The 11394-nt window shown below is 40.6% G+C and overlaps 1 protein-coding gene across 4 annotated transcripts in view; it reads left to right on the plus strand.

The window, feature by feature from the left end:
• The window catches only part of LOC307035117 (uncharacterized protein), a 28875-nt gene extending 18239 nt beyond the window's left edge, over positions 1 to 10636 (plus strand). For all 4 annotated transcript variants that reach the window (XM_079674138.1, XM_079674136.1, XM_079674139.1 and 1 more), the window contains exons 6-16: positions 669 to 791; positions 1003 to 1048; positions 2694 to 2784; positions 2898 to 3039; positions 3455 to 3559; positions 3940 to 4027; positions 4427 to 4460; positions 4625 to 4699; positions 5955 to 6057; positions 6140 to 6279; positions 10073 to 10636. In XM_079674138.1, the coding sequence (XP_079530264.1) occupies positions 669 to 791; positions 1003 to 1048; positions 2694 to 2784; positions 2898 to 3039; positions 3455 to 3559; positions 3940 to 4027; positions 4427 to 4460; positions 4625 to 4699; positions 5955 to 6057; positions 6140 to 6279; positions 10073 to 10208 (1083 nt within the window). In that variant the 3' untranslated portion in view covers positions 10209 to 10636. The remainder of the gene's footprint in view (positions 1 to 668; positions 792 to 1002; positions 1049 to 2693; positions 2785 to 2897; positions 3040 to 3454; positions 3560 to 3939; positions 4028 to 4426; positions 4461 to 4624; positions 4700 to 5954; positions 6058 to 6139; positions 6280 to 10072) is intronic.
• Positions 10637 to 11394: the final 758 nt, after the last annotated feature.

Below are 11394 nucleotides of genomic sequence, written 5' to 3' on the forward strand. Positions count from 1 at the left end.
ATCCAGTTACTTTAGCCGGGCCGGCTCAGATGATTGGTCGTGCTTTTTACAGCGCCACGGCTTCCACAGGTGACATTTTTTAATGGATTTATTGTCAAAGCATTTAAGATATTCATTGCTATCGGGATGTTAAGAGCATTCCATGGAATATAAAAAAGTGTTTCTGAATTGAATTACCTACCCCACCTTTAACACGTGTGGTCATTTCATTTGTTATGATTCGTATGATGTTTTAATGCTTTGTCGAGCACTTTGTGACTAGGTCTGGGAAAAGTGCGTTATAAATACATTTGACTTACTTTCCTTACTTAAGACTGTCCAAACAAGAGAAGCTAACACTGCAGAGCTTTTATACACTTGTAAAAACACACTGTGTGAACACACCCTGACTGAGCATTGAGCAAATATACATTCTTAGTAGGATGCAGTCATGTTTAGGAATGATAGCCAACGCCTTTCACACGAGTCTTGTGTCGAGTCTGAAATGTTGACTGAGAAGGAAACAGTGGATTAATATGATGAGAGACCAGTTTGGTTCTTAAAGAGATATTCTTTCATGGTCAAATATTATGAAAGCAAACTCCTCATTTTGTGTCACTCATATAATTAGGAAGTTCACACCTGTGTGGATAAACCAAACCTCACTGTGTTACTTCCTGTTCTCTCAGGAGCCAGAGTGGGACGCCAGCAGTGCGTTCGTGGCCAACGCTGCGAGCCACATCAAACTGAAACCTCTGAAGAGCCGAACCATCTCCAGAGAGAACAAGGAGAACGAGGCGAGGAGCACCCAGGTACACGCACTCACACACACTCACACTCATCTGTTAAGAGGCCATTTACCCCCCCTTTTGTCCCTCTGTTTTGGGGGTATTATGTCAAATGTTATTCTTCAGCATGTTTTATTTATTTGTCTGATGTTAGTTGTTGTTTTGCTGTCGATGTATAAATCAATCTAAACCAGCAAAATATACAATATGAGACGAAACTGTGTTGTGATTGCAGGTGGAGAGCACAGAAGAAATGAAGAGGAAGGGGGAGTCTCTGACAGGTGAACCCATGTTCTTACTATCCCTCACACACACTGTGTATCTGTTCTCTTCATACTGTAACTCTCGTGGAGAACATTCACATCATCAAAATGTTGTTCCCTCAGATACCCAATATATTGCACCTTTAATATCTCATCCCATTTTGTATTCCCCCTTAAAATGTGTAGAATTGTGTTTTAATAAAATCATAAATAGAGTGGAAATAACTCAAGAAAGCATAAAGTAGTAACATATTGTATTTGTGTGCTGGGTAAACAAATACATTCTAGAGGTTTCAAAGTGTTTATATTCAAAAACAGTGTCCTGCAGACTAAAAATGACTTTACAAATCATGCTATGAAATTAATTGGAGAATATTTCCTGGGTAGAAACGGGTTGGAGAGGAAATACATGATGCCAGGGAAAGTCCCTCATAGTTTAGAGCAGTGGTTCTCAACTGGTCAGGCCTCGGGACCCACTTTTGACTTGGTCAATACATCGTGAGCCAACATTTTAAGGGTTGGGGTTAGGGTTATAATGTGTTATAATGTGTATAATAAATAAATTTATTACTACCCGACATATTAATAATATTTTATGCCATTGTTTGTTTTTCACTTTGTTCTGACATCTTGCTGCGAAAAGAGTAAAGAAGAGATAGTCTGTGTGACTTACTTTGAATTGTGGGTTAGGGTAGATAGCCCCCATTGTTCTGTGACCTGTCAATCATCAAACCGGGGGTCATATTTCATTACGTGTTCATTTTTATCTGAAGTTGTACCCATGGATGAATAAAGAAGAGTTCTACCGCAAAGTTATTCTCCGTGGGGACTTCCGGCAACAATCTTGATTCTGATTGGCCAGAAGACTCGAAAAAACATCAACAAAGATATTTTATTGAGAAGATGATCACTACGTGACAGAAGTTTTCAAAACCATTTATGGTCTCCGGGACTTCCAGTCCAACGCCGACTGCATGCACAGCGTTAGAAAATCGGGCCTTCAAAATAAAAGTTTGACTTTTTCCCCCAAAAAAAAAAAAATTCCAACTTTTCTTTTCTTCACTCACACATCCGTGACCCACTCGAAACGGGTGACCCACCAGTTGAGAACCACTGGTTTAGAGCACACAAATACCATCGGTATATTGCACGCACACCTTCACTCCATCCTGAGGGTCTCCTCAGCTCAGAGCCTGAGCCCAAACATTGATGACCTTGCACCCAAGATGAGATGCCAAGTATCTGAACTAGCATCACAGAGCAGCAACCTGAGTTTAATGGATGTTTCCTTCTGCACTCTCTCTCACGTCAACAGGGCATGTTTGGTTTGTTCTTTGAGGGAAATAGTTTTGTTGAAGCTGTTGTTGGCCTGTGGGAAAATGTAATCATAAGAAATGACTCTGGAAAAGCTGCAGATAGAGCCATAAGAAATGAATGCAACTGATTATTTAATGTTTAATGTTGTTTTTATAGGCAATCATTGAAGCTTTGTTAGTTCCAGGTTTAATATGTGCAATAAGTTCATTTCAATTCGTTTTTCAATAAACATTGAACCAGTCCGGCCCTCGACTAGTACCCATTTTTTAATTTGGACCCACTGTGTGTTTGAGTTTGACACCCCTGTTGTAGAGTGTAAATGTGTACCTGTGTGTACTCTATCCAGTGCAGGGCATCCAGATGTTCGGGCAGGCTCTGTACAGCCGGGCGGTGGACATGTTTACAGAGGCCATCTACTGTGACCCTAACGACCACAGGTCTGACCTTTGAACTCAAACACACTAACCCTATCACGTCTCTGTCCTCTGTCCCCTTCTGATTCTCTTTGCTTTTAACAAACATCTCGTCTGTCTGTCTGTATCTGGCACAGGTTCTATGGAAACCGCTCGTACTGTTACTGGTGTCAGGAGGAGTTCTCCTCCGCCCTCTCAGACGCTTGGAGGTCCATTCAGCTGGCTCCTGATTGGCCGAAGGGGTACTTCCGTAAGGGGTGTGCTTTGATGGGGTTAAAGGTCAGCACCTGCTGTTTAACACACATATACGTTTCAACAAAAAACTTAAAATTGAATTTCTGTGATTTAGCATTTGGACCTAAATTGTATTTATTACCTTGTCCAAGGAGGTTTTGTTTTTGTTTTGTTTTTGTTTGTTTCATTGTCTTGTTTGTCAGCAGTATTACATCAAAACTACTCTCCTGGTTGTGTCGTAAAAAAACGAATACATTTTGGACATCATTTGAATCATGGCAAAGATAAACCCATTATATTTCCTTTGTTTACATTGGCAGATAAGACATTTAGCCTTGACCGAGGTCTGAGTGACCCTTACATTTTTTTCTTATTAACAAACCTGTGTATAAATACAGCACACTGTAATGTCGTTAGTTTTGTCACATTTCTAGACGCTGATGTGTATGTGTGTTTGCAGAGGTACAGCGAGGCAGAGGCGGCCATGGAGCAGGTGTTGAAGTTGGATCAGAACTGCAAGGAAGCTTCCAGTAAACTGTTCACCTGTCGAATCTTGCAGCTCATGGTGAGGAGGCCCAACAATCAGCCCTGTAGTTATTGTGTGTGTGGTATTGAGATGTAAGAACACTATCAAAACAACATTTACTGTGGCAAACCTGACACGTGGCTGTTCATATGTCAAGAGCATAGATTGTTTTGTAGCTTTGATAACTAGTATCAGGCTTTTTAGTTTAGATCTACAGATTAGTGCACCATTGCTGGGTGTTTTGCATGGAGTTGATTTATTTTCACAATCTCATTCCGGTTACATTACCAATCAGTGAGAGCTGAGTTGTCCAGATGTTGATTAAGTATCTGTTTTCAGGTCATCTGAAAACATGAGGAAACTTCAATGCACCGACTATTTGAGATTTCAATGTATTATTTGATTTTTTTTTACTCTAGGAGTTGGGTTTTGAGGAAGATCAGAGTAAAGAGCTGCTGGAGAAGTTCACCACAGTTCAGGCCGTCACCACCTCACCTGAGGCCCAGAGTAAGAGCTGCAGTACCACATCTGTCCACACCTGGGCAGCATTGCTCTGTTTCACTCATATCAAGATTTAATAATCAAAGATTCAAGGTTTTATTGTTATATGCAGATAAACTACAGTGTAGAAATGGCAATGAAGCTCCTCCAACGATGCAACACATATTTTTATATAATACAAATAAAAATAGTGTAAGAAGTCTACAGTATATACCAGACAGCAGGAACACATTGACAGTACATAGTGACAGCAAGTTATTTACTTTAACCGCAAAATAATAATGTCTGTTTAAATGTCCCACCCTGAATTACCATGAACTCTTAAAGACATGTTTTTGTTGCATGCTTCCAAGTAGTCTTGATGAATAATTCATGATTTCTACTTCCTGTTTCTCTGAAATGCAGCTCTGAAGCAACAATCACAGCAGGACCAGAGTGGGTATGTTGTGTGGCTTTCTGTTAAAAGGACATATAAATAGCACCTATCATCTTTTAGTATAACATGCCACTTTGAGAAATAAAAAAGGATGTATTTTGAACTTGTCTCATATTATCCTCTCTGTTTAACGTCCTGTTCTCTCTGCTGTCTTCCCTTCCCTCCAGGAGCTGTCACTCTCTGTGGGTCGGGAACGTTACGGTGGAAGTAACAGAGAAAGACCTCTTGGATCTCTTCAAAATGTAAAAACACTTTGTGCAAATGAAGGAATTCAGCTTTTAGGACTATTGATCAACACATTCAGGCAGTCCACTAAAGTAACAATACTAATAGTAATCAATTGTATTTGTTATGCACACTTTTCTTTTGGAAAGCAGTGCTATCTAGTTCAATCAGTTCAGCTAAACTAACATGCGTGACTCATGTACCCATGTTTCATTAATGGTGAAATAGCACAAACTAAGAGCAGCAGTAGATGCAGATACTAATGTTTCTACTCCGACTGTTTTCACACTCTGTGTTTCAGAAACAGTACATCTTAATAATCAGAACAAAGGACATCTGAATGATGCACCACAGCTGTACAGTCACTAGGGAAGATAGAACTGTATTTCATAATAGTAGTAGTAGTAGTAGTAGTAGTAGTAGTAGTAGTAGTAGTAGCAATAGGAGTAGTAGTAGTAGTAGTAGTAGTAGTAGTAGTATTAATACTAGTAGTAGTAGTAATAATAGGAGTAGTAGGACTAGTAGTAGTAGTAGTAGTAGTAGTAGTAGTAGTAGTAGTAGTAGTAGTAGTAGGAGTAGTAATAATAGTAGGAGTAGTAATAATAATAATAATAATAATAATAATAATAATAATAATAATAGTAGTAGTAGTAGTAATACTAGTAGTAGTAGTAATACTACTAGTAGTAGTAGTAGTAGTAGTAGTAGTAGTAATAATAGGAGTAGTAGTAATAATAGTAGTAGTAGTAATAATAATAATAATAATAATAGTAGTAGGAGTAGTAATAATAATAATAATAATAATAATAATAATAGTAGTAGTAGTAGTAGTAGTAGGAGTAGTAATAATAGTAGGAGTAGTAATAATAATAATAATAATAATAATAATAATAATAATAATAATAATAATAGTAGTAGTAGTAGTAGTAATACTAGTAGTAGTAGTAATACTAGTAGTAGTAGTAGTAGTAGTAGTAGTAGTAGTAGTAGTAGTAGTAATAGGAGTAGTAGTAATAATAGTAGTAGGAGTAATAATAATAATAATAATAATAGTAGTAGTAGTAGTAGTAGTAGTAATAATAGGAGTAGTAATAATAGTAGGAGTAGTAATAATAATAATAATAATAATAATAATAATAGTAGTAGTAGTAGTAGTAGTAGTAGTAATAATAGTAGTAGTAGTAGTAGTAGTAGTAGTAATAATAGTAGTAGTAGTAGTAGCAGTAGTAGCAATAGTAATAGGTTTGATGCTCTCTGTTTCCATGGTGACAGGTTTGGAGAGGTAGAGAGCATCCGAGTTCTTCACGAGCGTTTCTGTGCCTTCGTTAACTTCAAGAATGCCAACATGGCCACCAGAGCTCTGGAGAAGCTGCAGGTGAGAGACGGCTCTTCAGAAGAAGAACACACTCATCATGGTGGTGTGTCTGTGTCCTAACGGTTTGTTTCCTCCCGTTCAGGGGGTGGAGATGGGGGGCAGCCGGCTGGTGATGAGGTACCCCGACCGCTGGATCCAGCGCACCCTGCCCCCCCCACCGAGGACCAACAGCAGCCTCAGCTCCAACTGCTCAGAACCTCAGCTGAGCTTAGCCGCCGCAGGGTAAGAAACAACTGACTCATAGCATGTAGCAAGGGACCCCCACTCTGATTCCAAATACTCAAGATTTTAGAATGTATTTTTTCCAAATCAAAAATATTTTTATTTAGTTTCGACAATCCATAAGCAGTGTTTGTCATATAGTAATGGTAAACATAATATATTCCAATACAAATGAGCCATTGGTCTGTGCTGATTGTATGTACAAAAGAAGAAGAAAAAACAACAATAAAAACACAAACAAACAATAACAACGACTAAAGTGATCCCCTACGTTCACTGCCAGTGATCCTTAAGGTCCTTACACACCAAGCCGATTTCGGCCGTCGATAGATGTTGATAGATGTCTGGCCGTCGATGAGCGTCGTGTCGCCCTACTCAGATTGGTGTGTCCCGCCCCGTCGTGTCTTTTCGGCCGTGCCTACACCTTCCGCCGCTTGAATCGGTAGGCTGTCGGCTAAAGAAATCACTCTGATTGGGTATTCAGCTTAGCAAATCAGTTCATGAGAAGCGAAATGGAAGTGAGGGACCCAAACAGTTGGATGGTAAGGAGAGTTATTGCCACTCACGCATGCGCAGTTCGTACGTGCTTCTTGGCCGTCGGCTGAAGTCTTTGCGGTGTGTTCTAGTGCGACTGTTGGCCAAGACGCAGGAGACGTGAGGCGACACAACATTCGGGTCCGTCGGGAAGTGTTCTCTGGTGTCAGATTGGTGTGTAGGGGTACACACGAATATATGCCAGACACATTGTTGGACGAGTATATATGCATGTAAAACAAATGCATATACACACAGGCCTATACACACAGGCCTATACACACATGCAACCTACACATACACATTTGCTGTATACATACACATATACATGATACCAGGGTTTCCGCCAGGATTTTTTCTCGCCGGTCAAACGTCGGGACAGAATTTATTTTACCGTGTTCCAATAATAAGAAGAAGACTTGTGTAGCAGAGTTTCCGTTAGCAGGTAATTACCGGACTAGGACCGGATATACTGATGTTTAAAACTCAGTTAATGGGAGCCATTTTTATATTGCTTCAGTTTATAATCGTAACAGATCGAAAAATTCAGATTCAACAAACAACATAATTATTACATTCAAATAAACTACTTGTAGTAGATGAAGTACATTATTCAAAAGTTTAAATTAACTTTGAATAATAACACGGGAGAATCTCTCTCTCTCTCTCTCTCTCTCTCTCTCCCTCTCTCTCCTGACAGCCCGTCAGTTTCTCATGCAGCTTGCTAAACGGTGGGCGGGGCTTTAGGTGATTATGCAGCAGCTGATCTGATCTCTGTCTCGCGTGCGGTTACACGTTCACTCGCGTTTATACCGATATCGATCAGATCCATCTCTCCTGATCGGCCTTGATAGAGAGCACAGATCAAACTATTAAGAGTGAATATCGGCCGATAATGATCGGCGGCCGATCGATCGGAGCATCGGACATTTTGACCGGCAGGTTTTGAATTTACCGGTTTTTATCAAATTTTACCAGCCAAAAACTGGTAATTACCGGCTTGTTGAAAACCTGATACATACATACATATGCTGCATTTAAGCTAAACCAATAACATAATGATTTACAGAGTTTGGAATGCATTTATAAAAGGTCCCCAGGCTTCCTGAAATGTGCTGTTTGAGTATAGAAGTGAGTATCTGATCTTTTAAAGTTTCCTAGAGGACATAACATCTGTCAACCACTGTAGATTAGTGGGCAGGAAACTGTCTATCCATCTAAGCAGGATGGCTCGACGAGCTAAGAGGAGGGCAAAGGACAGAGATAGCCTGTTACCCCAAATAGGGCAGCCAGGGGATTTGGATCCAGTTCAATACTGAACATTTGGGATAGAGTTTGGAAAAGGGGCTCCGCTTCTTGACTCACACTTTAAAAACAGTCCAAATAAAACTCTGTAGGGGCTGATTTCTTTGTCTTCCTTTGGCTGATTTATTTACTTCTTCCATAAAATTAAACCAACAAATAAACAAAAATGATCAGTGTAACGTGAGGTCAAAGACTGAGGCTCAGTCCCACCCCTTCCTTATATAACAGCTGATTGATCACAATAAATCAAAACTATTCTCCGAATATTTTATTCATTACTAATTCATAAATCAAACAAAGATATTAAGACCTAAATTAATTAGAAAATAATACATTTATTATCGACAAAAGGGCTCTAACAGCTACAGTATAGAAAGGGCAATTCAATTCTTCTGACCTGAGCTCCTCAAACAATATAACATATATCATAAAATAAAAAAATACAAATAGTGCAAGAAGTCTATATACATGTCAATAGAATATGATATATACAAGAACAGAATGTGAAATTAAATATTGTACATTTAGACAAAATTAAATATGGTTTATCTGCAGGGGTAGACTCATTGATTCATTTATCAATCTCTTACACAATGAGCACATGTTTTACCAGCTATCTCATCGAAAGTCCCGGACACACTGAGCCGATTTCGGCCGTCAATAGATGTCGGGCCGTCGATGAGCGTCGTGTCGCCCTACTCAGATTGGTGTGTCCCGCCCCATCGTGTCTTTTCGGCGGTGCCAACATGTTGAATCGGGAGGCTGTCGGCCAAAGAAATCACTCTGATTGGCTGTTCAGCTAGCGAATCAGTGCATGAGAAGCGAAACGGAAGTGAGGGACCCAAACAAACTATTACGAACGTAAATCTGAGATTTCATTTAACTCCAGCTCTCGACACAGGTTCGGGAAAACCCCATGAGCTTCTCGCTGTAGAGGGAAAATGGAACACGCTATTTGTTGTTTCTTTGTACCACTCTCGGTTATCACACAGTCTGTCTTCCGGTTGTTGCCTCTTTTGAATGACGAATACACACTACCGCCGCCTGCTGGTAAGGAGAGTTATTGCCACTCACGCATGCGCAGTTCGTACGTGCTACTTGGCCGTCGGCTGAAGTGTTTGCGGTGTGTTCCAGTGCGACTGTTGGCCAAGACGCAGGAGACGTGAGGCGACACAACAGTCGTGTTCCGTCGGGACGTGTTCTCTGGAGTCAGTTTGGTGTGTAGGGGTCTTTAGAGTCGTTTAAAGTTTCAGAGAAAAGAGATGACCTCCTGGTTAACGTGAGGGTAAAGATAATTGTTGACAGGTCTGTGTGAGGTACAGAAGGTTACGTTTAGGAAATGTATTGTGACCATTGATGATCTTCACGAGATAGATATCCAAAGAGGATCAGGTCTAATTCGATAAAAGACGAAACTGACTCCAAACAGAAGGACAGCACTAAACTGTTTAGTGTGTGTGTGTGTGTGTGTGTGTGTGTGTGTGTGTGTGTGTGTGTGTGTGTGTGTGTGTGTGTGTGTGTGTGTGTGTGTGTGTGTGTGTGTGTGTGTGTGGGTGTGGGTGTGGGTGTGGGTGTGTGTGTGGGTGTGTGAGATATCTGATGGTTACTAATTCCTTTTCTTTATGGCGGTCAGACCGGGAACACTAAATCATCCAAAGTTCAATGAAAGCGTTGTTCAGCCATTGGATATGTTCAAATATCTACTGTGAAGGATATCATGAAGCCTTAATGCAATCGAATGTGAAACAAAAAAGTTATGATTGATGAAAGTAGTAAATCGGTCAGATTTGACCCGAAGACAACAGGAGGGTTATATAAAGAGGCAAGCAGATGTTAATACAATATAAACTCACTCTGAGGGAACATTGAGATTCTAGCCTTTGCCGACCATTGACATTCTCAAAACCACCAAAAGCATTATAATAAATGTAATTTTTCTGTGACCTTGATGCAGGTCCAGACAGTGTGTCCCTATCGCCGGAGACGAGTGCTTCTACTGGCGGACCACGGGCTGTTTCTATGGCGACAAGTGCCGCTTAAAACACATACCAGACCATCAAGGTCGAGACAAAAAGACATGGCAACCGTAACTGTCCCGACACAACCCGAAACCAAAGAAGGTAGAGGAGCAGGGAGGAGAAGGAGGAGAACACTGAATGTGTGAGGAAGAGAGACACACTATGGTATGTTCAGGGACATGTGACTCTGAAGAATTTCACAGAGACAAACCTGCTGAAATTCAACACAACACTTCCGATGTGAGGAACTCTTTGAAGGGATTAAATGCGATGATGAACACGGAGACCCTGCTCTGTGGGGAATATTTCATCCAGAGGAACTTCAAAAGGAAAACAGTTTGGTTGGAGCATGTTGGAAAAACTATCAACACAAAGCTCGGTGACTTCATCTCCTTAACACCACTGCTGCATTGCTTTAAGGTCAACACAGGTATTTTCTTAGCTTTTCAATAAATGGATTTAATTATGTGGATAAAACAATAAACAAATGAAAAAATGAATGATATGTTTTTCGTGTTCACTCAACGTCTTCAATAGTTTAAAGTAGTTTCAATCCTAACTTCTACATCAGGAATTGAAAGAATCTCACTGCTGTTGTGATTCTTGCAATGAATGTGGAACAAAATGAGTAACTTACGCTAACTAATGCAGAGTCGCATACTAATCGGTTGGTGCTTTGTCAAAGTGTTAAGTTACCCTCCAACAGGAAGTTACCCTCCAACAGGAAGTTACCCTCCAACAGGAAGTTACCCTCCAACTGAAGTTACCCTCCAACAGGAAGTTACCCTCCAACAGGAAGTTACCCTCCAACTGAAGTTACCCTCCAACAGGAAGTTACCCTCCAACAGGAAGTTACCCTCCAACTGAAGTTACCCTCCAACAGTAAGTTACCCTCCAACAGGAAGTTACCCTCCAACAGGAAGTTACCCTCCAACTGAAGTTACCCTCCAACTGAAGTTACCCTCCAACAGGAAGTTACCCTCCAACTGTAAGTTACCCTCCAACAGGAAGTTACCCTCCAACAGGAAGTTACCCTCCAACTGAAGTTACCCTCCAACAGGAAGTTACCCTCCAACAGGAAGTTACCCTCCAACAGAAGTTACCCTTCAACTGAAGTTACCCTCCAACAGTAAGTTACCCTCCAACAGGAAGTTACCCTCCAACTGAAGTTACCCTCCAACAGGAAGTTACCCTCCAACTGAAGTTACCCTCCAACAGGAAGTTACCCTCCAACTGTAAGTTACCCTCCAACAGGAAG

This window comes from Notothenia rossii (assembly GCF_949606895.1).
Source record: "Notothenia rossii genome assembly, chromosome: 1".
Taxonomy (NCBI): Eukaryota; Metazoa; Chordata; class Actinopteri; order Perciformes; family Nototheniidae; genus Notothenia; species Notothenia rossii.